Source organism: Gymnoscopelus braueri, assembly GCF_963280865.1.
Source record: "Gymnoscopelus braueri genome assembly, chromosome: 3".
Lineage (NCBI taxonomy): Eukaryota > Metazoa > Chordata > Actinopteri > Myctophiformes > Myctophidae > Gymnoscopelus > Gymnoscopelus braueri.
The window spans coordinates 2396356-2423487 of NC_137612.1; the positions used below are offsets into that span (position 1 = coordinate 2396356).

At 41.0% G+C, this 27132-nt stretch overlaps 1 protein-coding gene across 1 annotated transcript in view; it reads left to right on the top strand.

Annotated features, from left to right (window-relative positions):
- Positions 1–27132, top strand: part of cacna2d2b (calcium channel, voltage-dependent, alpha 2/delta subunit 2b) — a gene marked incomplete at both ends in the record, with an annotated part of 47866 nt that overhangs the window by 479 nt on the left and 20255 nt on the right. Inside the window, 12 exons of the mRNA XM_080423931.1 lie at positions 8662–8743; positions 12785–12901; positions 13282–13341; positions 21442–21486; positions 21893–22028; positions 22930–23061; positions 23185–23242; positions 23561–23611; positions 24510–24609; positions 24746–24907; positions 25091–25201; positions 25744–25822. Coding sequence (XP_080280057.1) covers positions 8662–8743; positions 12785–12901; positions 13282–13341; positions 21442–21486; positions 21893–22028; positions 22930–23061; positions 23185–23242; positions 23561–23611; positions 24510–24609; positions 24746–24907; positions 25091–25201; positions 25744–25822 — 1133 coding nt within the window. The remainder of the gene's footprint in view (positions 1–8661; positions 8744–12784; positions 12902–13281; positions 13342–21441; positions 21487–21892; positions 22029–22929; positions 23062–23184; positions 23243–23560; positions 23612–24509; positions 24610–24745; positions 24908–25090; positions 25202–25743; positions 25823–27132) is intronic.

Sequence of the window (27132 nt, forward strand, 5' to 3'; positions counted from 1 at the left end):
AAATAATTGTTGTAATATTGGGATACTGTTTTTGTCTTTTTTGCCTTTGTAGGCATATTTTTTCTCTGAGGTAAAGGGTGTAAAATCTTGTGGCATATTCAATTAGTCTGTATTTGAGAAAATATTATATTGCGATCACTCTAGTCTATTTGTAGAAATCAAAGCACTGCACAATGGTGTAGAGATAATGTAAAACCAAGTCTTTAAACTGATTCTTTGACTTTGAGGAACCATCAGTGAAGTTATGGTGACATTGTACTTTGCAAGCAGGCCAGGTTTACAAGTTTCCTGATCACTGATCTCTCACTGGCATTCTGAAATCATAAGTAATGTTAGTTGTTGACAAACTGAACAGAGATTACTGTGTGAATCTTTCTCAGTTCTTGGTGAGGGAGAGCGTTTTCAAACAGACTTGTAGGTTCAGTGCAAAGCATCCTTTTTCCAGCTTCCCTTTAAAACCTGCTAAAATCCCTCACAAGCTCTCTAGATGAGGAAGAGGCTCTCTAAAGGAGGAAGAGGCTCTCTAAAGGAGGAAGAGGAGGCATACCATTGCGGGATTCAGAGGAGGCAGCATACGTAGCCTACTGTACAGTGACACTTTAGTCCGTCGTGGCGTAGTCTGACATGTAACATTAATGATCTTTTTTGTCATTTTTAATTATCCTGTGCTCTGTTCCTAACCCCTCCTAACCCTTCACTGTTAAGTACAGCTGGCTCTTGACTTGAGACTACAATAATTATATGCCCCCCCCCACCTCCAGGCGCTGCAATCCGGCTGCACTGAGGAGGAGGGGGGGTGGGGGGGGTGGGGCGGGGGGCTTGCCAGATGGCACAGTGGGACACTCTAGGACAGAGCAAGGCATTTCTGGCCAATCACAGCTGGAAATAGGCCTACTAGGTTTATTTACCAATTAGAGGAAGGTCTATAAATCAGGGAAGTGTGTGTGTGTGTGTGTGTGTGTGTGTGTGTGTGTGTGTGTGTGTGTGTGTGTGTGTGTGTGTGTGTGTGTGTGTAGAGGTGTTGTGATGAATTGGGTTATTGCGTAAGGCGGTATAGCAGCTTTCTCCTCATCTCCACAGTTTTTTTTCCTTCTCTTTCTGCTGAGTGTTTTTAAACTGCCCCCTCAGTGCCCTGGGTCTCTTCATGTACGCTAAATGAAGCAGAATCGCTACACTGAAGAACAGCATCTTACTCCAATTAAGAATTAATACTGCAGCAGTCAAGATTTATCCTCCATCTCCCTCCCTTTTACTACGCCCTCTTCCCTCCCTCCCTCTCCCTGCCTCTCTCTCTCTCTCTCTTGATCTCTCTCTCCTCCCCTCCCCTTTCCCACTGTTTGCTCCATTCACTCCATCTTCACTTCCTGCCGCTCCACCCTCTCGCAACCTCTCGCTCCCGTCTCTGTAAGTGAATATGGGTCACAGCATGCCATGCCTCTCTCTCTGGTGTCCCTGGGGTGTGTCGGTGTACAGGCAGGTAACAGAGTAGACGCGTAAGTATGGAGCTGAGCTGAACCGCTTTATCGCTGTACAGCTGCTGAGATATAGTTTTCTGATGTCCCATGGGCTCTGTATAGGCAGATGATGTGAAGCATGCCTGACTCGTGCTCTATTCTCTAAAAACGTCACAACTGTGCTTCAGCTGCACTGAGTCACTTGGCTGAAACGGCTGTGTGTTTTCTGTGGGCTGTTGTCACGTAACAGCCCTGTTAAGTCATAAGCCCAGCTGTTGAACTAACGGTTGCCCGACTGCCCGTGGCAAGAACATTTGTAAAACGTTCGGGCAAGTGTAGTTTGCTCTCAGGTTGCCTGAACGGGCAAGTGCGCTTGAGTGGGGAAGCAATCGTCTTTAGTTTACACAATTCAGTGTTAAAATTAACAGTAATTCAAATTTTACCTATCATTTTATAATGGACGATTTACTTTTCGGGCAAGTGGGCATGACCTTTGGGCAAGTATAACATGACTGAGCCCTTAGTGTCAACCCCTGATAAGCCTGATTTATATTTTGTAATACAAAGCAATACCAGCCACTATGCTGCTGTTGGACAAAGCCTTGTATGGCCATTCCTAGTTAGATTCTGATGCAATGAGCCCACCATCTATAATTTTTTATTTATTATTTTCTGTTACATGAAAATGGAAACCGGTCAATGGCATATGACATGTAAAATGGCATAAAATTGGATGGTAAATAGACTTTGCAAGTTATTTCAGGAACTCAGGACGAATTTCATAATCTCAAGCATTGCCAAAACTGTATGAAAACCTAAGGCTGACAGACCTACTGTAACATAGTGTAGATTAGAAGGTCTATAATAGGCAGCTGGCTTTGAGGTAAGTCTCATGATTAGATTTGTCTCGATCGTGTTTCACAAAATTTCTCATCTTGGATGTTTTTGTGGTAGATCCTGTTTTTCTGGCCACAGCAAAATTTAGAAATGCGGTATGTGTATTGCTTTGTGTAATACTGTACATGTTGACAAAACACTGCTGTAGCAGAAAATCTCTGCCGAGTGCCATTTTAATGAAAATCTGATAGATTTAGCTCAGTTACAGTACAGTCCTAGACTCCTACTTACTGATATGAGTTCTTTGGTAGAATATGATTAGGGTTCTGGTATGGATGCTGCTGCCACCTCTACAAAAAACAAAATGTAATTTTTATAGAGTGCTCCATGGTTGTTGTTTTTCTAATGCTGCCACTTTGAGTTTTTATTAGAAAATTAGAATTAGAAATTAGAAAACTTTTATTAGAAAATATTTCAACTTATCGAAACGTCTTCCACATAAATGTGTTTTTTATCAACCATTCAGTCAAAGCTGAGTTGGGACGTAACGTAAGAATTTAATTGCAGATGTTGTCATAGATACAAAACCCACACAGAGCTATGTTTTCCTCATCGTCGTCTCAGTGCTTAGTTTCCACTGGGGCCTGAAAGTGTTTTTCTCCATCAGAAATAGACACACTAAGAGAATGTAGATAAATAGGCACATGGCAGTATGTCATTTGATTGATTGACTGATTGATTGAATACTTTATTAGTCAGAAATGTAAATAGCACAAGGTATCATGCCATTAGCCTGTATTAGCTTTTATTTTTCTGTCACGTTTATTTGTTGACACCGGACAGCTGCAGTAAAGCTGATTTTCTTTTGATGCCTCCAGCCAGGACTTTACATCCACCCATTGATTTGAACCATAACATCTAACAATTAAGAAAGAAAAACTAATCATTATTTGTGTGGTGGTGTGGTAGAAAACATTTTTACAGTCTTGCAACAGACTGGCAAAGTTACACAATGCCATATTTAATTATATAGTCCCACCAAAACCACAAAATGTACCACGAAGTTCATCAGTACAATATGCATAAAGCATACTGGAGCCTCAGTGCTGTGTGATGTTGATCTATGAATCAGTGTGAGATACAGGGGGTCCTGTTCAAGTCCATATAGCAGATTTAAATCATGTTATTTGGACACTGACACTGTTTCTATAAATGTCAGACACAAGCTGCTGTTATGTTTCCATTTTCCTAAACACAATATACTCTTTACCAAGGGTCTTCCATGTTTGTCAGGCCAAGGACCCCCTAGCTGAGAGAGAGATGAAGCAGGGACCCCCACTACTATGTTGTGTTCATGTTAAATGTGTGTTTTCAGACATTTAACCACTTAAACCTTCAATACTTTGTAAACTTGAATGTTGGCTCTGTATTTAGTCAGTTCTTTTTTCCCTCTACACCAAACCTCTTTGCCAAAAATTGCCGATCTTCAAGTGAGCTTGTAGATCTGCTATTTTCGGAATAGGGGTGATGGGGTTCAAGACTGGTTAGTATAAAGAAAAAAGTCCCTACCACACAAAGATTTGGCGGCCCCCCCTGTAGTTACTCTGAGGACCCCCTAGGGGTCCCGGACCCCCTGTTGAAGACCCCTGCTCTAGACTAGAGAGAACCTTGCTCACAGGACAGGCTCTGAAAACAGATTTTCATGTTAACAGAGATTGAGATGAGATGAGAATCTCCAGAGAAGATTCATTATACTCTGATCCAGTGGAATTCTCATAGTGAGGTCTGGGGACTCCCAGGGGTCCTTGAGGGGGTTCCAGGGGGTCCCCAGCACACATTTGTACACTCTCTGAGTTATGGGGGTCCGTGTGGCATAGTAAACTGGGGGTCCTTGAAAAGAAAGGTTTGAGAATCACTGCTCTATTCCTCCAGTTGTTTTGTGACCATGCGTCACACATCACATGAAAGGATAAACACCATGGGGACATGGGGTCAGTACTGTACAGTACATACAGTACAGTACAGTACATACAGTACTGTGCTTCATAGGTTTAAAATCCTTCTAACAGACCTTGTATTGAACTGTACTATCCTGTGCTTGTCTTTGCACACTGTTAATAAAGTATTCAATCAACCAATCAATCAATCAATCAATCAATCAATCAATCAATCAATCAATCAATCAATCAATCAATCAATCAACAATCAATCACTCTTCTAGACAGCTTGCCCCTTAGGTGCCACGGCAGCCACGCTACAAAAAGGGTAAAAAAAAGAATCACAAGACTGTGTCTTACCTAATAATACAGGATTAGTCTGTCAGTATAATAACCTCATCTCACAAGCCAAAGGTGCTAGCTTGCACTTTTTCAGGGTGTGCGGTGCATTTTGAAAAGTGTAAAGTCCTCCTGAGTGCTAGTTTAAACACTTAAACCCCCAGCATGTGTATCCCGGGGATTGGAACACTTTCACAGAAAATAGCAGATCTACAAGAACGCGTCGCATTCTCATCTCATCTCAAGCTCACAAGTTGTGAGGAAGCTTGTAGATCGGCTATTTTCAAGCGAATGTATTTAAAGCAGCACTATGTAACTTTCCTCTTCAAACCCCGGATTTGAATCCGGTTTCCTGCGCAGCCAAGTGCTGACATTTTTACCATTGAGCTGCTAGAGCCGGCCTGCTTGCTCGGGGGGGATAAATTGAATCTTGACCGTCAGGTGGAAATTGGAGAGCGACTGTTCACACTGTTATTTGCAAGTTGATCAGATGGGATCTGTGTGTTCAGACTGATTTAGACAGCGTCGACCCAGAGCCGCCCCGTGCGACCAATCTGCTTTGGTTGCCGTGGTAACGATGTAACAACGTCATGACGTGGGAGCTATTCTCACCAGGGTTGCCAGATCTTCTTATTATAATTTCCCCGCAAGATTTTATTTGAAAATAGCCGATCTACAAGCTCACAACGCGTCGCATCGCGACGCGTTGTGAGCTTGTAGATCTGCTATTCTCAAATAGCTGATGTATATGTTAAAGTGCTCATGTGGCCCCATAGTCGCTTCTTTTGGGCTGGTTTTCCTAGACCTGGTTGCTTGTTTCTCTCACAGAATCTGGCAACACTGATTCTCCCACTCTGGTCAGTGGTTCTTGGGTCACACTGACTGCAGTGACGTTACGCGACTTGAGTTAGAGCAGGTTAGAGCGTTCAGACTGAGACGGATCTTTAGGAATCACATTTGCATGGCATTTGAAACCACCTCTGAATGTGGCTCAAGTCGGATTTGTGATTTAGGCTGGATTTGGCTGCCAGTCTAAACTTAGTTAGACACGACCTTTGACACGATCTAAATGTCTCAATAGAAGAGCAGGGAGACACAATACAACCACCCCAATTGTTTAAAGAGGTGGTGCCATGGTTTTGCACTTTTTCTGTTTTTCATGTGTCTATGAAGTTGATAGAACTTTATTAAGCCCCCTGGTGGTGTTTTTATGGTGTTTTATGTCTTCTCTGACTACTTTGAGTTTCTTTCTGGAGGCTGACACATTGAGGGTCAAACGTGCCAATAGAAAAACAGCGCTTTAGTGACATAGTAAAAACATGCCCTCCCCCTCATTATCATAACACAGCAGGTGTGGGCATGAGGAGGAGGAGGGACTAGGACAGGTGGGTGGCGCTAAGGTGGTGGAGGAGGTGCTAAGGTGAGAACCAGGTATACTTAATGAACTGGAGGCGTGTCCACATAAAAACATAATTTTAACACTTTCTGTACACTTTTTTGAAAAAAATCTTCCTCCTAGTATAACCATAATACCTGATGATTATGTTTTAGGGGGGGGGGGGGGGGGAAATCACTGAAAATCACGGCACCCCGTCTTTAAGTTATATTGTATTAACATACTCTACCGTACAGATTGGACAACATTACATTTTATTCATAAAAAAAAAAGTTACATAGTGAGGCTTTAACGTAGAGCGAAAAAAGAGTAGTCTCTATAGCATAGAGACCCGAGGGGCTGAACAAAGCATAGGGTCTTTGAAGTGGTTAACATGGTGCTGATAGCCAGGTGTTGTCACTCTCCTTGGAATATTTAGTGTCAAGAGCACCACAACAGCAACAACAACACAATTCAAGCCAGTGAATACTTGTTTCTCTTCATTTGTTATGGTGTCAGTGACAGTATTGATTGTGTGACATTGCCTCTGGTCACAAAGATTGAATGTCAGGTTTTGCTCATGGTGCCTGTTAAGTACCGTATATCCACCACTAGGGTTTTCCCAAGCAACGTTGGCAGCTGTCCTTGTAGCCAGTGGTGGAAATAGTACTCACATCTTTTACTTAAGTAAAAATCAATACTGCAGTGTAGAAATACTCTGTTACAAGTAAAAGTCCGGTAATCAAAAATTACTTGAGTAAAATTACAAAAGTATTGGCATCAAAATATACTTAATGTACCAAAAGTGATCATTGTGCAGAATGTTCCATTTCACAAGTTCAAAATGTATTAACAATAAACATCTTTTGAAAATAGCAGATCTACAAGCTCACAAGAGCTTGTATATCTGCTATTTTCAAATGGCAGAAATGTGTATAGGGCTGAAGTGGTTAATTAATAATAATCCAAATCTACAGAATAACTAGTGACTAAAGTTTTCAAATAATTGTAGTGGAGTAAAAGTACAATATCTGCCTCTGAAATGTAGTGGAGTAGAAGTAAAAGTACTGAAAACTGGAAATACTCCAGTAAAGTAAACAATACTACACAATATTACTTAAGTACAGTACTTTAGTAAATGTACTTAGTTACTTAAGTATGTGGGCAAAACAAAGAGAGAATTAAAAATAAGAATTGGTGAACACAAATCTAATATTAGAAATAGGGATGAAAAATCCCCGGTAGCGAGACACTTTAATTCAGCAGGGCATGAGGTATGTTCTTTGAGGTTTCAAGGCATTGAGACTGTACATCCGCCCGGGCCGCTAGCCGCGCACGGGGCTCTAGCGAGGGCTCGCTTATTTTGGGGTAGGCTACTAAAATTGTGGGATAAAGATTTCCCCCCAAAAAGTTTTAAAAAGGCGGGGGTTGAAGCGAAGTGGTCGCGTCGCGTGTGTTGTTGTTGTGGGGAGATTTCAATAGCGACTGCGTGGTGTTGCTTTCGGTTGCGCTCGGCGGTGGTCGGTGGCGGTGCTCACGCTAAAGGGAACAAAATGTTGTACCCGTAATGTTGTCCGGCTCGCGGTGTTTCGGTTGCGCTCGGCGGTGGTCGGTGCTGACGCTAGGGAATAACATGGTCGACCCGTAATGTTGTGAGTTTGTGCTGGCCGCAATTAATTATGTTCCGAGGAGGCAAATGTGTGGTGAGCAATGAAAAGTAGCCTACGCCACCCGTAAATTAATTGCGCACGTTGTGGCTTGTGTTGTTAGTGACATGTGATATATGTTGTTGTTGTGTTTAGTGCGAAACAATGACACGGGAAAAATGAGGACGGACTTCTCTCCAATGTAATAATAGATGACCCGAGGAAAATGATTTAAAGGGACCACACCATGAATTTCATTTTTTTTTTGGGGGGGGGGGGTATTTTTTGGGCTCCCCAGTGTCTCTTGTACCCCAAAAAATATTTTTTTTTAACATTCAGTCATTCATTCTCATTTCAGAGATTTTCAGAATGGGCGTGTCTGAACAGGCCATTTCAGAATGGCAAGGCAAGTGACATCACTTGCCTTGCCATTGCATTGATGATGGCCAGACAGAATTGCTCAGTAGCCCCCCCCTGCCCAAAAGGACGTTTTGGTATTGCAGCTGAAAAAGCTTGGAATGACAGACAGTCAGATTGTGAGAAAAAAAAAAAATATCTGGATGTTTTTTAGGCTTACAACCTGTTTAAAACGTATTAGGGGGCAATATTTATATATAATATATTTTCTTTTAATTCATGGTGTGGCGCCTTTAATCGAACATAATCTGATCTAAATGACATGTTTCTTTCGCCGATGCAGTTGGTTAACAGATACTGTAGATCAACCCATCTTGGTGCTCACAGTAATTGTTCCATTATTGTTTAAATTCAATTTAAAAGTCATGATAAGGAGGTGCATAGAGTATGGGCTCATTAGAGCATCATTGCTTCTAGGCTGACTAAACAACTGACAACGCACCACAGGCTCATTTCTCCTCAACACTAACCATGTGCCGTGACTCCATTGTGATTTTCAGTGTTGTTTGGAAGTAGCATTATTTAGTAGGAGGGAAGAAAGGGGGAGACCAAATACAGACCCCTGGGGGACACCGGTCAATGAAGTATATAGGGTTTAAGTGGTTAAATCCACACTATTGTCTGAGTATGCTTACTTCTCTAATGTGCGTCCACAGGATAATGCACTGGGCGAGGCGTATTGAGCAGGAGATTGACAGAGTCTTTCAACACATCAGTGGAGCCCAGCAGCTGAAGGGGGTGAGTCTGTTTAGGCCTATTATTACAGGATATGTTTGTTATTGTACTGCTTCAACAAGTCACACTAAGACAGACCTTAAACAGAAAAGGTTGGTGTGAAAATCTAATGAACTGCAGTCTTCCTCGTGTGAAGCTTTTATGTTTTGTTTTTTTCCTTAATCTGATTGTTCTCATTGCAGGTCCATGGAGAACAAACTAATGAATAATGTTATTTCCCTTTGATCAGCATCTAATAGCTTCTATATTGACCAACTGGAATCAGTTTGCTGTAATTGTCTCATGCCCTCTTCTTGCACAATGGTCTTCGTACAGATGAAGAATTGATTTCTATTAATGGTATTTGGTGTGGAGCTGATAACAATTTAAATGAAATCCAGTCAATAACAGTAATTGTTTCATAGCAGATACATAACCCATTCATACTGTAGATACAAGTTGTTTATTTCATATAAAATCTTGTCTGATGCAGCAGTAATGCAACAACAGTGTTCCAAAAGTTGATCAAATATTTCAAAAGAAAGGTACACACACACACACACACACACACACACACACACATGCATGCACGCATATGCGCACACACACACACACACACACACACACACACACACACACACACACACACACACACACACACACACACACACACACACACACACACACACACACACACACACACACACACACACACACACTCATACATTGCATTCACACACACACACACACACACACACACACACACATATACATACATACATTGCATTCATGATTGTGCCATGTAGCTATCACAAACATCTCGTTTAGATGTAAAATAAATAATATGAAAATATATGTCATAATATGAATTGCATCTACCAGAATTCATGTTTTAGAGCTGTCATTATACCTATTCTGTCGTATTAAGGGTATTCTTTTCACAATACGAGGTTGTGTGAACAAGCGTCCTGATGTCCAAACTTGAAACGAGCTGTAGGGGGCATCTTTGTGTTGCGTTGGGTTTAGATGTGTGTGGGCGTGGTGTGGCTGGTGGTCCCGGCACGTGCCCACTCTGTGTGGCACAGCGGAGCAGATGGCCTGGCAGCCTGCAGTAAAACCCTAGATTTGAGACTTGCTTTTTCATTCATTTACCAATAATCCCTGCCTGCACTGTCAAATCCTTAGTGTTCATTTAACTCTGAAGATTGCACAACCCAAGTGTACAACCCAAATTGTCCATTTGTACACTCTTTGGAGTTAGATTAACGCATTGTACTGACTGTGTCTGAAATGGGCTTGATCTGGTGGAGAGATGCTGCTGTAGTCCTCCCATGCTGTAGACTCAGCCTGCACAATAAAAGCCTCAGTGTTCATTGAAGTCAGTTGTTGTAAAAATGGAACCGTAAGGGGCCACCTGAGTCAAAGTGTGTATTGTGTGTACAATGGACAACACAGTAGGTCGCAGCTTCTCATGTGGAGAATGAATCTAATTTACCAATGAACCAGACAAAGGTGTTGAAATTCCAGTTGCAGACTAGTTTCAGTCATACAGTTACATACATGCATATACACATACACTTATTTATCTATTCATCATTAGTGGATTGTTGGTCTACAAGGCCTGGAGAGTGAATACATGTAACTGAATGGAACACTGAGGATTTGACAGTGTGTCGCTGTTTTTCGACGGTGTGTTTGTGGTCTGTTTTGCAGTAGGACCTCATCTCTGTGCTAAATCAACTATGTCTTTGAAAAGCCTGTGAAACTTGTGTGACATTGCCTCTGGTCACAAAGATTGAATGTCAGGTTTTGCTCATGGTGCCTGTTAAGTACCGTATATCCACCACTAGGGTTTTCCCAAGCAACGTTGGCAGCTGTCCTTGTAGCCAGTGGTGGAAATAGTACTCACATCTTTTACTTAAGTAAAAATCAATACTGCAGTGTAGAAATACTCTGTTACAAGTAAAAGTCCGGTAATCAAAAATTACTTGAGTAAAATTACAAAAGTATTGGCATCAAAATATACTTAATGTACCAAAAGTGATCATTGTGCAGAATGTTCCATTTCACAAGTTCAAAATGTATTAACAATAAACATCTTTTGAAAATAGCAGATCTACAAGCTCACAAGAGCTTGTATATCTGCTATTTTCAAATGGCAGAAATGTGTATAGGGCTGAAGTGGTTAATTAATAATAATCCAAATCTACAGAATAACTAGTGACTAAAGTTTTCAAATAATTGTAGTGGAGTAAAAGTACAATATCTGCCTCTGAAATGTAGTGGAGTAGAAGTAAAAGTACTGAAAACTGGAAATACTCCAGTAAAGTAAACAATACTACACAATATTACTTAAGTACAGTACTTTAGTAAATGTACTTAGTTACTTAAGTATGTGGGCAAAACAAAGAGAGAATTAAAAATAAGAATTGGTGAACACAAATCTAATATTAGAAATAGGGATGAAAAATCCCCGGTAGCGAGACACTTTAATTCAGCAGGGCATGAGGTATGTTCTTTGAGGTTTCAAGGCATTGAGACTGTACATCCGCCCGGGCCGCTAGCCGCGCACGGGGCTCTAGTGTGAACAAGCGTCCTGATGTCCAAACTTGAAACGAGCTGTAGGGGGCATCTTTGTGTTGCGTTGGGTTTAGATGTGTGTGGGCGTGGTGTGGCTGGTGGTCCCGGCACGTGCCCACTCTGTGTGGCACAGCGGAGCAGATGGCCTGGCAGCCTGCAGTAAAACCCTAGATTTGAGACTTGCTTTTTCATTCATTTACCAATAATCCCTGCCTGCACTGTCAAATCCTTAGTGTTCATTTAACTCTGAAGATTGCACAACCCAAGTGTACAACCCAAATTGTCCATTTGTACACTCTTTGGAGTTAGATTAACGCATTGTACTGACTGTGTCTGAAATGGGCTTGATCTGGTGGAGAGATGCTGCTGTAGTCCTCCCATGCTGTAGACTCAGCCTGCACAATAAAAGCCTCAGTGTTCATTGAAGTCAGTTGTTGTAAAAATGGAACCGTAAGGGGCCACCTGAGTCAAAGTGTGTATTGTGTGTACAATGGACAACACAGTAGGTCGCAGCTTCTCATGTGGAGAATGAATCTAATTTACCAATGAACCAGACAAAGGTGTTGAAATTCCAGTTGCAGACTAGTTTCAGTCATACAGTTACATACATGCATATACACATACACTTATTTATCTATTCATCATTAGTGGATTGTTGGTCTACAAGGCCTGGAGAGTGAATACATGTAACTGAATGGAACACTGAGGATTTGACAGTGTGTCGCTGTTTTTCGACGGTGTGTTTGTGGTCTGTTTTGCAGTAGGACCTCATCTCTGTGCTAAATCAACTATGTCTTTGAAAAGCCTGTGAAACTGGCTAAATGAACTATAATGTACTTTAGTTCTTCACATGCAGCTTCTAGGGCTGCGGCTGCTGCATTCTCTGGGAAGGCATTATTACTGATACATCAACTGGCCCATTTGCAGTGTTTTTCTATGTGGCTTTTTTTTGGCTTGTCCACCAACCGTGTGTGTGTGTGTGTGTGTGTGTGTGTGTGTGTGTGTGTGTGTGTGTGTGTGTGTGTGTGTGTGTGTGTGTGTGTGTGTGTGTGTGTGTGTGTGTGTGTGTGTGTGTGTGTGTGTGTGTGTGTGTGTGTGTGTGTGTGTACCATGAATCACTATTACTTAAACTAAGGGGTATCTGCTACGCTTAGAAATAATCTTTAGTTTTGTTAGGAAAAAAATAAAAAGCACACAGATGTGATGCATTAGTGATTATAGAAGTAGATGTTTGATGTCGTGGATAAGGATTGAACAAATCCCTATACATACATTTTTAGACGTTCTTTTGTCATTGCTTACAAAATATGGGATTGGATTACATAATCAGCAATGTTTTAGCTTTATAAAGCAAGATGTTAAATTATTAGACAACCGTGATCATATGGACAGCAGCACAGGAGAATATAGAAAATGATACCGTACAATATAGCCTACGGCTGCTGCTTATTTCACTCATAATATTCTTCATCTAACAATCTACAGATATACAATGAAAAAAGACGACAGTTCAGCGTGGTGAGGAATCAACCGCGTGAGATGGTGGAGAAGGTGGCCTCTGATATAGAGAGACTTCTGGCTAAGAAGCGCAAAGCCCTCGATGTAAGTTTTCCTCTTCTAAATGAATCCATCAGCAATGTCATCATTATAAGGACTCCTTACTTCTGCTTTCATGAGTAATATTATTCCTCAGAATGACTTCATGATAGAGCTTGAAGTAAATAATTAGGCCATAGTTTACTGTTATCGTAATTCATTTGAATGTCGTCATTTCACGTTACACAATATTGGCTGTATCCATTAAATGTGTTTATTATGTATTATTATTATGTACAGATATTTATGTTCATTGAACCTTAGAAGGTTTAGACATTCACAGGAAAATATCAGTAACTTAATTTGGTATCCATGTCCATGACACTTTTCCTTATGAGATTAGTGATGAGATGTTCAATGTCTCTTTTCTTCCATTTAACACGTAGAGGTTAGCCAACGAGGCGGAGCGTCTACAGAGAGAACATCTATGGCAGGATGGAATCAAGGTAAAGTGTCAAACTTAAAACATATAATAACGTTAGCATGCTGAGTGAAAATGAATGGTGAGTAGGCTGTCCAGTTCATGGATATAAGCAGTGGTGGAAAGTAACTAAGTACATTTACTCAAGTACTGTACTTAAGTACAATTTTGAGGTACTTTTACTTTAATGGAGTATTTGCAATCTTCAATACTTTTACCTCTACTCCACTACATATCAGCGACAAATATTGTACTTTTACTCCACCGCAATTATTTAACAACTTTAGTTACTAGTTACTTTGTAGATTTGGATTGTTATTACAAAACATGCATTAACCACTTCAGCCCTATGCATACTTACGCTATTTGAAAATAGCAGATCTACAAGCGCTCAACGTGTTTTCAACGCGTTGTGAGCTTGTATAGCATTGTATGTGTAGCATTTTTATACATTTGGAAACCTGTGAAATGGGACATTCTGCAAGTATATTTTAATGCAAATACTTTTGTACTTTTACTCAAGTAAAATTTGAATACAGGACTTTTATTTGTAAAGTATTTCCACATGTGGTATTGGTACTTCTACTTAAGTACAAAATGTGAGTACTTCCTCCACCACTGGATATAAGATGAACATGTGAATCAGTTGTATTGTATGGAATGCATACAGTACAATGTGGTGTTCTCCCTGGAATATTAAACACACTGCAGTCATAGATGAACCCAGATACATTTCACCAAGTGTACCGGTGTAAATGAATGCCTAATTTACGCCATGCAACACTTTTTGAGCTTGTAGATCCGCTATTTTTGGCATGGGACACCATCATACATCAGGCTTAAAGGGACAGTTCACCCCCAAAATTACTTTTCTTCTATCGATTATTAGTCACCCCATGGAGACTTAAATTCATGGATAATTCTTTGTTTTTGTCGCATTCCTAAGCCAATAATTAGATGACCGGCAGGGGTGTCTCCTAACGGAACCGATGCAGTGCCTACTAGATTATTGGCTTAAAGGTAGGGTAAGTGATATGCAATTATTCAAATAATTGCAAAATGGGTCTATGTTCTGATAGTGCTCGTTACTATAGAGTGTCATGTCCATAAAAGGAGTCTCCATGTCTCTCCAGCTCTTTTTTAAACAGAAAATGCATTTTCAGTGCTCTCTCCTGATTGGCTTAAAATGTGTCACCTACCTGGAAATGTACTATATTGTGTTTTACTAAAGAGCAGGAGAGACCCCTGTGACCTTTTTAACAAAAACAAAAAAATACCCCAAAAATATCACTTACCCTTCCTTTAACACATTGATTGCCAAGATCAAGTATACTTGTTCTTAAAACAAAATATATATATATATATATATTTTTTAAATTATTTTTATTTTTATTTTTTTTATTTGACCCAAAGACCAAGGAGATATGATTTTTCGAAGATCTAGACTCCTATCCACTTCCTTGTTTAACTTAAAACTAAAAAATTCTATATCTCGGCTCCTGAGTACTTTTTTTTTTTTCTCAATGAAAAAGCTCTGGCATAAAACTGCAAAAAATCTGAAATAATTCTGGCAGGCAATGTTAAGAATGCGACAAAAACAAAAAAAATATCCATGAATTCAAGTGTCCGTGGGGTGATTTATTTTGGGTGCACTATCCCTTTAACATGGGGGATCGTACTGTGTAGTGACAGACATAATGCCAGCAGGCTGCAGGAGGAGGAGCTGGTACTGTGTAGAGCTGCTGGCCTGGCTGAAAAAGAGGACCGGGGTCAGCGGTGTTTGAGTCCTACACACATTGGCATTCCGCTTTTCCACTTGGTCTGGCTCATTAGTCTAGTGAAGCAGCACTGTGGTATCATCAGCCCCCCCCCCCCCCCCCCCACACGACTCCATCTCTCCCCAGAGGGATATTCACTGCTGTTTTTTTTCTCTCTGTGCCACAATCCAACACATTCCCCTATAATAATAATAATAGTTTTTATGTTTAGCCCTTCAGAGGGCTCTATCTTCCAATTATCATTGCTATCCTCCAACTAACGCTCATCGCATGTCATTTCTATCCCCCGCTTCCACGTTGTTTAAACAACAAAATGATCTTGTGACTATTTAGCGCCCCATGGGAAAACAGTGCGCACTGCTGTCTTAATACGCACAGACTGTGCACTTCGCGCTTATACCAGCTTTTAGTTGGTCTGGAACTGCCGGTACCGCGCAGTGACAGCACAGATATTTCCTTACTATTTAGATAGCACATTGTTGTCTCCGCCAGGCTGAAAGACGTGGCCGAGACTATGTTTTGCTCCCTGTCCGTCCGTCCGTCCGTGTGTGTGTGTTTGTGTGTGTGTGTGTGTTTCCGTCTGTGAACAGCTAATCTCCGGCACCGTTGGTTGGATCGCAGCCAAACTGTGCACGCTCACTCCCTGGATGCCAGAGCAGAACCTCTGCCCCAAATGTTTCACATGGGCCTGTTATAGCGCCACCAGGAGGCCGATTTTTTTCAAAACAATTTTTTTGACAATACCCCTACAGATTTTGTCCAAACATCACGCAAATCTGTACACAGTATCTCTATAGTCAATAAACAAAATGGGTCTTTCAAATTTTTCATATTCCATCCTGAGTGGCTAAGATTGGCTTCCAAAGTTTGCAGGACTGCTCCGTTTTGAACAAAATGCCTCAAATCATGAACACAGTGTGCGATTTCCGTGAAATTTTACACGCACATCCCCACTATGCCGAGAAAGAAATGCCATTTGAAATATTTCAAATCAGCCTCATGGTGGCGCTATAACAGGCCGATTTGTGTTTTTACCTATAACTGCACCGATTTTTGTAAAACCTTGTATGCGCACTTCCTAGAGGCCAAGGACAAACCTTTGCCCTGCATTTTTCACATTTGCCTTTTATAGCACCACCAGGAGGCCGACCTATGTAAAACATTTTTTTTTGATATTTGAAATTAGATTTTATCCACATTTCACGCAAATCGGTACACATGATCTCTATGATCAAGACGAATCTATTTGATTCTTCTTATACTTTATCTAAAGTTTTCAGGAGTGGCCTGTTTTGAATAAAATGCCGCAAATCATGAAGGCAGCGTCCGATTGTGGTGACACTTTGCACGCACATTCGCACTACGCTTAGGAATAAATGCCACCCTTTCAACATGGCCCTACTATAGCGCCACCAGGAGGCCAATTTTTGCAAAACAATTTATTTTTATATTACTCCTACAAAGTTTGTCCAAACATCACGCAAATCGGTACACATTATCTTTATAGTCAAGTGATCAAGACGGCTCCGTCCAATTTTTCATATTCCATCCTGATTGGCGCATTCCCAACATTGCTGGCCCACAATAACCTATACCTGACCTGACGGAGACATGTGCTCCGAGGAGCACTGTTTCTTGTTGGGATTAAGATGCACCTGTCCTGTGCTCACACAGATTGCAATCAAAATCCATTTTCAACACATTCATGTTTACACTTTAAGTGACAAATTATATATTAGCCTACCTCAAAAACATCAATAATTTTTCTACACCCATGACTAATTCAGAGTCTAAATATAACCCCTTTGCATCATGCACCGACCTTCAGCGCCTAGATAAGCGCCGTCTAAGTAGCAAATTTAGAGATTTGCGCCCTGCGTTTGTGCTCTGCATTTGTGCTCTGCATTTGCACCCTCAACCAGATCGTCTAAATAAGGAGTTCCAAAGCATGTGCTAAAAAAAGATAAAAACAAAGATTTTATAGTAGTTTTAAATGGTAATATCTATACCTCTACCAACGGTGAATGGTTACCGGTATAGTATAGTGATTCTTGCTGCGGTTCAGTGTCTTGCTCAACACATTTAAACAAGAGGAGCTGAACCAGGAACCGTCTGGTCGTTCTACCTCCTGACCATCACCAGCAGTGTCTTTCACCATATTTTCCAGCCAGATGTCACTTAACTGTAATCAAATCACCAAGAAGAACACCATAAGCAACTTAATGATTTTAGACGGGTCACCCCAAACATCATAAATAATTGAAAACTTTGAGAAAAACTGTTGGAAAACTTTATCCACTACAAGTTGCTTACTAAGCAGAGATATAGGTGTAGGGGCTGAAAAGTGTTCATACTTAGTCACCTATATAAACACTTTTGTTTGCAGACTTATCAAAGGCATTCAACACAATGCAGCCACACCTTTAGAGAGGATGTGATTACATTTACCTCACCAACTTGTAATGTGGACTTTTGACTTTTTGACTGGCAGAAGTGAGCAGAGAGTCTGTAAATGGCTGTTTCTCAGACTCTGTAGTATGTCCACACACAGCCAGGCTCGCCACAAGTGTCCGTCATTTTGTCCTTTTCATTATGTACTGTACACTGAGCTGTCAAGAGAACAGCTATCTGGTCAGATTCTCTGACGACACAGCATTGCTGTCTGTTCTCTGAGGTTCAGGATCAGACCACAGGAATACTCTCTCTGACTTTCCTTTCCTGGGGTTTCCTTCTTAGACTTCAATGTGTCTAAACCAAGGAACTTATGCATTTAGATATAACAGATGCAGCCAAAGAGTGCATCATACACAATGAGTGTGGAAATGTTCTCATTATACAAATACTTGGGTGATATCTTTGTTGACCATGTTAAATTCAGTGTGAAGAACACTGATGCTATTGTGAAGCAGGGGCAACAGAGAATTCACCTTCTACGGAATTTATTTTTTTATTTTTTATCTTATGTTTTCTGAACTTTTCTTTTATCTGCTGGTTTCACAGCCTCACAGTCGAAATCTGTTCATCCCCTCGACAATATACTGCTAAATACTTTGTAGATGTAATGTATGTTCTTTCTTTCTTTCTTTCTTTCTTCTAACCTCATTTCTACTGTACCTTGTTACTGTTTGTTTTATTCCACATGTAGCTCCTTGGAACATTTGTTTGTATGGGGAACATACAGTAGAACCCGGGGAACATAGGGATGATGACCCCGCTGTATGTTACTGTGTTCTAGAGTTGTTCCGATACCGATACCAGCTAACTGAAAAGCTGCAGATACCGCCTAAAATGTTGGTGTCGGTATCGGCCAGTATGCCATTCTATGCCAGTCTATGCCAGTCTATGCCATTCTATGCCAGTCTATGCCAGTCTATGCCAGTCTATGCCATTCTATGCCATTCTATGCCAGTCTATGCCATTCTATGCCAGTCTATGCCATTCTATGCCAGTCTATGCCAGTCTATGCCATTCTATGCCATTCTATGCCAGTCTATGCCAGTCTATGCCAGTCTATGCCAGTCTATGCCATTCTATGCCATTCTATGCCAGTCTATGCCAGTCTATGCCAGTCTATGCCAGTCTATGCCATTCCGATACCACGTCATTTATCACATGACATCGTGTCATATTTAGAATATGTACATTATCAGTTTACTAACTCGTAGCTGCACCTATAGATCCGTGGTTCTCAAATCATTTAATTTCAAGGACCCCCATAACTCTTGAGAGTGTACACATGGATCCGGGTCCATTTGGTTCCATTTGTACACTCTCAGAGTTACAGACCCTGTAATCCAGGGTCCATTTGGAACCCCCTCAAGGAACACTGAGGGTCCCTGGAGAACCACTGTCCTAGATATCGGAACGGCACTCGGTATCGACAGATACGCAAGTTATGGGTATCGGAATCGGTATCGGGAAGGAAAGAGTGGTATCGGTTCACATCTCTACTGTGTTCCTTTGTGTTCAAGCTGCTCAAAACCAATTGCCCTTTAGTGCAGGGGTCTTCAACAGGGGGTCCGGGACCACTAGGGGGTCCTCAGAGCTACTACAGGGGGTCCGCCAAATCTTTGTGTGATAGGATTTTAGTTTTTTTTACATTAACCACTTGAACCCTAGAATTCCTTTTCTGAGGGGAACATTAGCCGAAAATAGCAGATCTACAAGCTCTCAACGCCTCGCGCTGCGAGGCGTTGAGAGCTTGTAGATCGGCTATTTTTGGCAAAGAGGCTATAGGTGTAGAGGGAAAAAAAGAGCGGACTAAGTAAAAAATCAACTTTAATCTGAAACACAATTGTATACAATATAGAGTAGTAGGGGGTCCCTGCTTCATCTCTCTCTCAGCTAGGGGGTCCTTGGCCTGAAAAGGTTGAAGACCCCTGCTTTAGTGGGGTTAATAAAGTCTGAAGTTGAGCCACTGCTGTCCGACTTTGAAGCGTATCTGATGGATGAGGGGAGGCTCACTTTGTGACAGGGACCCCCAGAAGTGAAGATTTAAGATTTGTGTTAAGAAATTCAAAACTATTTGATATATTAACACTGTCAAGATTTTTCTTAAAATGTTCAAATATAACAGATGTACAAGCTCGCAGCGCGGCAACAAAGTGACGCACGCGCTGTGAGCTTGTATATCTGCTATTTTTGAATAGCCGACGCTAAAATCTAAAATGACACATGCTTTCCCGGTTCTAATGGGGTTAAGCCCTGTTTTATACTTTGTCACACGACGGTGTCATGTGGTGAAAAATAGCCCAGCTACAAGCTCATAACACGTCACATCTGTGAGTGTGTAGATCTGCTATTGGCTGTTTTCATGACTTCAGTGCCAGAAAGATGAAAGTGAAAGTAGCCTCCACAGTCAAAATGTCTCACACACACACAGACTTTGTGAAGGTTTAGCATCGTACATAGAAATGTAAATCATACGATCAGCCTTATCATCCATGTACACAGTTGTGCTCAAATATACTGTGTCATACATCTAATACACATGTATTTATTTACTTATTTTAACTTTTTGGTAACAGTTGCTATATATTATATAATGCATTATAGACATACTTATAATGCATTATAATCTGCTTATAACACGGCATAGTTATAGTTATAAGAACTCATGAATGCTCATAATGCTTTATAACAATATTCATAACACATTATGAAGCATTCTATAATGACTTATAAGGTCAGGTGATCTGCATATAATACTGTATAATTACAGTTATGAGCACTCATAAGTACTCATAATGCAATCATAATACATTATAAACCATTTTATAATGACACTTTCTATGCAATCCATGTTAATTCTCATAGTTGTAAGACATTATAATCATGTTATAATGCTTCATAATCACCATTATAATGCATTATAATCACTGTTAAAAGGCATTATACTGTCATTATAAGTCACTATAAGTGGTCAGAAGAAAAAGAGACAATTTTAATAGTGAACCTTAAAAGTCATTAGAGAATGCTTTATAATGTGTTATGATTACAGTAACTAGACCATACCCGTGGGGGGATATGCGCACATGATCTGGCAACCCGGGAGCCAGCGAGCACAAAAACGCTAATAAACAGCTGAGATTTTGTGTAATCGGAAAACGGGCTTCGCTGTTAGGTGCACATGGTGAGGGTCAATGGCTGTGAGCAGATTCAGATCAATTGCTCCAGCCACTGAGGAGAACCGGGCAGAACAGTTTTGGCCTCACCACCACGACACCATGCCCCACGCACTACAGAGGTTTGTCAAATTATAGGAGGATTGTTATAAAGCATTATGAGTAGGGGTGTGCCGATACACTAATTTCACGAAACGATACGATACGATATTGGGCACACAACTTCGATACGATTTCGATACGATACGCACTTTTTTATTATGAAAATACATAGGGGAGAAATAAAGCAAATGCAAACAAATATTTCAGTTTTTGCATTATTCAGATTATTTCAGCTTCCATTAGCCGTTTTGAATCCAAATAGGGCAATAGTGTGACACCTGACCAGAAAAAAAACATGTTGTCACCCTTTTCACCTCGGGGCTGTTTGCATGCCTGATTATTATTATTGTAAAAATATTTTTTTATTTTTATATTTTTTTTAACGATATTTATTTTTCCAAAACGATACATATCGTCACGAAAACGTTTCGCGATATATCGCGGGACGATATATCGTCACACCCCTAATTATGAGCATTAATGAGTTATAACTATAATTATACAGTGTTATAAGCAGATTATATTACATTATAAGTATGTTTATAATGCATCCTAGACATAGGATGCATCTGTAGCAAGTGTTACCAATTGTTTTTATTTGATCTTCTCCTTCTTTTTCAGGAGTTGGATATGGCATATTATGATTCAAAAGCAGAGCTGGATTATGTGAGTAGGGGCACAAACATGTATTCTTCTTCTTCAAGTTATGTCAATGAATTAATGTGGCTAGTGGCTCAGGAGGCGTAGAGCGGCCGCTTGGGAAACGGAAGGTTTCCAGTTCGATCCCGGGCTCCCCCTGAGTTAGCGTCGAAGTGTCCTTGAGCAAGACACTGAACCCCTTATTTGCTCCCGATGAGCTGGTTGGTGCCTTTGCATGGTTTCCTCCGCCGTCGGTGTGTGAATGTGTGCGTGTGAATGGGTGAACGCGCTACATAAATGCACCGTTTACCAATGTGGAAGGTAACATTATAGGTTCCTGGACAAGTGGCGTTTTAGTTCTGTATTCATGTATTGATTGTGGTAATAATGCTGTGACTAAACAAACACCGGATGTCTCTATGCATGCTCATAGTATTCCATGGATGGAGACGGAGACATGGAGAATCCTTCCCATATGAAGCTGGAGTTTGTGTACGATGCCAACTTCAAGAACAACGTCAACTACTCTCACACAGCGGTTCAGATCCCCACAGACATTTATAAAGGAGGTAAGAGGCCTAGGTGTATCAAAGTACTGCGATAGCGTGAGGAAGTTGACAAAGAGAGCGTTCAAACAGTCATCGTGGTCAAGCGAGCATTGGTTTCAACAAGAGAGCGAGCGTGTGACGGGCTGCCTGTACGTACCTGCTACCAAAACTGTTCAGTGACAAAAATGCTTCAAAGCAATGCTGACATAACTCTGAGAATACATACGTTGCTCGCTTATCCTCTGTTTTTTCGATGGATTAAAGTTACAAGCTCGCGGGCTTACAGTCACCTCTCACGCAAGTATAAAGTACTATACCGTTATAAAATAAACAAATGAAGAGCCATTCCAGCAAGTTACTGTATGTACATGTTTTTGCTGGAAACATTCTGGCACTGTAGTGAAAACACAGCTTATGTTGAGATAAACCCCCCCACCCCCACCCCCCCATACCCAGAGCCGTATAAGAGAGTTACGACACTAGCGTTGACTCCCATTGTAAGAATGGAATGCGGAAGTGCTCTGTCTATCTCAATGAGATAGTTCCAAGGTTTGGAACTATAGCCCATAGCAGCCCGCTTTGCGACGAGATCAAAGCGTGACGTTACTCTCTCTTCTAATCTCTGCCCATACCTAATGATGCTACCGAGTTTTATCCCAATATATTTTGTATTGTATTTGTATTGTATTGTATTGTATTGTATTGTATTGTATTGTATTGTATTGTATTGTATTGTATTGTATTGTATTGTATTGTATTGTATGTGTTGTGTTGTATGTATTACTGATGAATTGCGTACAATGGACAACAATGGTGTGTTATGCTTTTTAGCATAGCCTTTGACTGTACTACCTGTATTGTCAACAATCTCGTTAATAAAAATATTCAATCAATCAATTAAACCTGTCATTCCTCCTATCAGCTCCAGTCATTCTGAATGAGTTGAACTGGACTCAGGCACTGGAGAAGGTGTTCATGGAGAATAGCCGGGATGATCCATCTCTTCTATGGCAAGCCTTTGGGAGTGCTACAGGTGTCACACGCTACTACCCAGGTATAGAGCACTAACCTTTAGCATTCACCTGCAAATGATGTGAAAATGTGTACTTGATTTGGAGCACACTGAATTGATAACTAAATGAACATACTTGAAAGAAACTTCCGTTATTTTTTACAGCCACGCCTTGGAGAGCCCCTGATAAAATCGACCTCTATGACGTTAGGAGAAGGCCCTGGTACGGTATCTAATGCTTATTACAGATTTTCATCAGGTGCTGTGTAATTATTGTTCATATGGGACAGTGGTTCACAAACCTTTTAATTTCAAGGACCCCCAGTTTGGCAACAGATGGAACTAAACAGACCCCTAAGGGTTCCATTTTTACGCTCTCAAAGTGACAGACTGGTTAGAGTCCATTTGGTTCTTAAATATCAATCATTTAGCTGGGGACTCCCTGGAACCCCCTCAAGGACCCCATGGGGTCCCAGGACCCCACTTTGAAAACCACTGATGTAGGATATAAATGTTGAATCGGCCATTTTCTGTGTTACAGGTATATTCAGGGTGCCTCATCCCCCAAAGACATGGTTATTCTTGTGGATGTGTAAGTGATACATGTTCAAACGTATTGGCTGATAACTGATTTGGGAGTAGTGACTTGTGTATATACTGAATGTATATATACCATGTACATCAGCAAAGGGAAGTATATGAAATTCAGCTAAACTGATATTTCTGGCTCATTTTGTATAAAACAATAATATGCAATTGTAACACAAGTGTTAATATACCTGTAGATAAGACAAGGGGAAACTTACTGCACTTATTCATTATCTAAAGAAACCTTCATAGCAATTACATTTATATTCTTATAGTAGATCATCACTTAACCTTATTATTACTCAATGGTTAACCCATTTAGACCTGGAACGCATCTGTGTCACTTTAGATTTCTTTGGCTTTTTAAAAATTTGCAGATATACAAGCTACGAGCTTGTAGATCTGCTATTTCTGAAAAATCTTGAAAATTATTTTTTTATATTTTTTCCCAACATTTTTTAGGATTTAGATTTGTTTTTGACGCGGCCGGGATAAAAAAAACTATCGATTAGTCTGGAGACTTGAATTAATGGATATTCTTTAGTTTTTGGCGCATTCCTAAGACAATAATTTGATGACCAGCGGAACGGTAGGCAGCGGTCCCGGTAGGAGACACAAAGGAGAATCTTTTTGTCTCCTACTGTAAACATGTAAAAACGAAGAAAAAAAAATCCATGAATTCAAGTGTCCATGGGGTGACTAATCGATAGAAAAAGAGTCACTTCGGGGGTGAACTGTCCCTTTAACACATATGTTGGGTAACAAGCGGGCCAGAAAACCTCAGCTGCTTACTGGGTTCAGACAGTACTTCCATTTGCTGATGTATGTAATATCACATTGACTTTGTGTGCATGATTCATCTGAGTGTGTTGAAGCTGATGCTGAAATGTGACGCCCCTCAGGAGTGGCAGCGTCAGTGGGCTTACTCTGAAGCTGATCAAGGCATCAGTGATGGAGATGTTGGACACATTGTCTGATGATGACTATGTCAATGTGGCCCGGGTCAGTATCTACTCCATACATTCATTATTCTATCGCTGCCATCGTTCATTCTTGTCTCGTTCGTTTTGTCGTTGTTCTTGTACGCTTGTTTTTTTTTATAACCGCAGTTCCACCCGTGTTTCCTCTTCTGTTTCAGTTTAATGAGAAGGCAGAGGCTGTCGTTCCTTGCTTCAGACACCTGGTCCAGGCCAATGTGCGCAACAAAAAGATCTTCAAAGATGCAGTGCAGCAGATGCAAGCCAAAGGCACCACTGACTATAAGTCTGGCTTCCACTTTGCCTTCCACCAGCTGTTAAACGTAAAGGACGCATTGATTTGCACCCACTGTCAATTATGTCAATATAGCCGGGCTGCTCTTCACTGTTTATTTACTGACCAATTACCAACTCAATTGCCATTTACACAACAAGCCCTCTTCAGTCGTACAATGTTGTTTCTGTACCAAAGGGGTTTTTGTTTGCTTGTTTGTTTTTGTTTTTAGAAAACAAATGTCCCACGGGCTAACTGCAATAAAATAATCATGCTGTTTACTGATGGAGGGGAAGACAGAGCGCAGGATATATTCGTGCAATACAACTGGCCCAACAAAACGGTAGGTTTCCATTCCTGCATGTATTTCTATGGTAAAAGATGCACTGAGCTGCTCTCCTCTTCCCAGCGCTGACCTGACATCACGCTTCAGCGCTTCCGACGGCTGGCGTTTTTTTGGCACCATGCCCCGGGGCGCTTCAAGCTGGAAACAGTTAAAATTTTAGAAAGGAGCACCGGTCATTTGATCCTCCTGATGTGTATGTGACAATCCGATAATTTACAACCCAACATTGAATCATTACGACAACCACGAGAAGTCCATGTTCACATTGTTTCAGCTAAGCTACTTGTGCTAATAACACAGATGACTGGACGTTTGAGCAGTGAGCACCTCAATTGGTTGATAGATTTGACCAGTGCGGGCATCACACTGTGTGCGTGCGGCCGATAGACATGATATCCAAAGCGCTCCTCGGCTCAAAAGGCGTTCTCTATGGACACGGCCCCTAATATAATAGCCCACTTACTGATGAAGTCTATTACAAAGTTTTGGATTTTTTTAGATATAAGTAATGATCGATTATTTGAACATTTTCTCCTTAGGTCAGAGTATTTACCTTTTCTGTGGGTCAACACAACTATGATGTCACCCCTTTGCAGTGGATAGCATGCACCAATAAAGGTAAACTGAAACATGTTTTGTTCTATATTATTTTAGACTGAATCTGTCTCTATCTACAAAGGCCCACCTTAAACATTGTTGTTTTATTAAACAGGCTCATCACTGAATTTCATAGGTCATAATATTTCATTATAAGGATAATTCCTTTTAACAGGTCGTTGATGAAAGTCCTTGCGGTCTTATTTCCAATGAGAACCTGTGAGCAATTAGGGGTTAAAAGTCTTGCTCAGGGACAAATTTCATTTCATCGACACATATGCTGGTCTGGCCTGGAATCGAACCTGGGGCAACCAGGGCCTCTGGCTCCCTAGGCAGGCTCACTAACCACTCAGCTATGGCCGCCCCTTATAATATATTATATTAAATTATAATATAAACTGAGTAATTCTAGGGCCTGCAAATAATTATAATGAAGCAGTTGTGTACAAGTGTGGTACTTCTAATGTTGGTACTGCTATTAATACCACAAAAAAACATCACAAAAAAATGATACCCCCATTTCCCAGAAGCTACTGTATACTTAAAGCTATACTGTAGGCTACTGTATGTGTCTAAATTATGTATATTCTTACTGGCTGCATCTAAATGTATTCTCAGATCACTGATAGGCTATCAGTGATAGCCTACCACGTCGCTTAACACCTACACTATAGGTCACACAATGGACCATTGATATGCATATAGGCTAATTCCTATGTTAATGTACCTGGCGTGAGTCGGGAGCCTTTGTAAACTTTGTTGAAGTGTGAATTTAAAGTAGTTTTAAATCTATGCGTGTGCCTGCGCGTGCTCCTGGTCAAATAGGTTCCGGCACGCCGTGCAAGGCCGTCCAGTGAGCATTGCACCCCTGAGTATATCGGCCCTCAGTAATGGTACAGAATTGGTGGGTTTTTCAAGCTAATGGAAACCACAGACTTTCTTTTCCTGGAATATTGGTACTCTAAAATACAGTTGTAGCCAAGGTTCTTGAAAAAAAAAAAGGTTTGAAATCTAGTTTTGGAGCTATCCACATCCCTCCTCTGAGACACAGACCGATGCGATGCCAGATTGCGGTCTAGCCAACACCAACTCGCGACTCCTGAATCACTGCCCTCCACACTCTCCTATCTAGCATCAGGGTCTTGAGCTCCACAGTGTTGTTAGCTAAGCTGTCGTGCCGCAGTGGGCGCTTCTTGCCTTTCCTGGCTTTGCCCTGGGTTGGCTCCCACGGTTTTCTTGCCACTAGTTCCGCGTGCCTGACGCAGTGCCCTGCCAGCCTCATCCTTCTCTCTCTGACTTTGTCTGTGACCCGTGGTAGGTCCCCGTAGAGA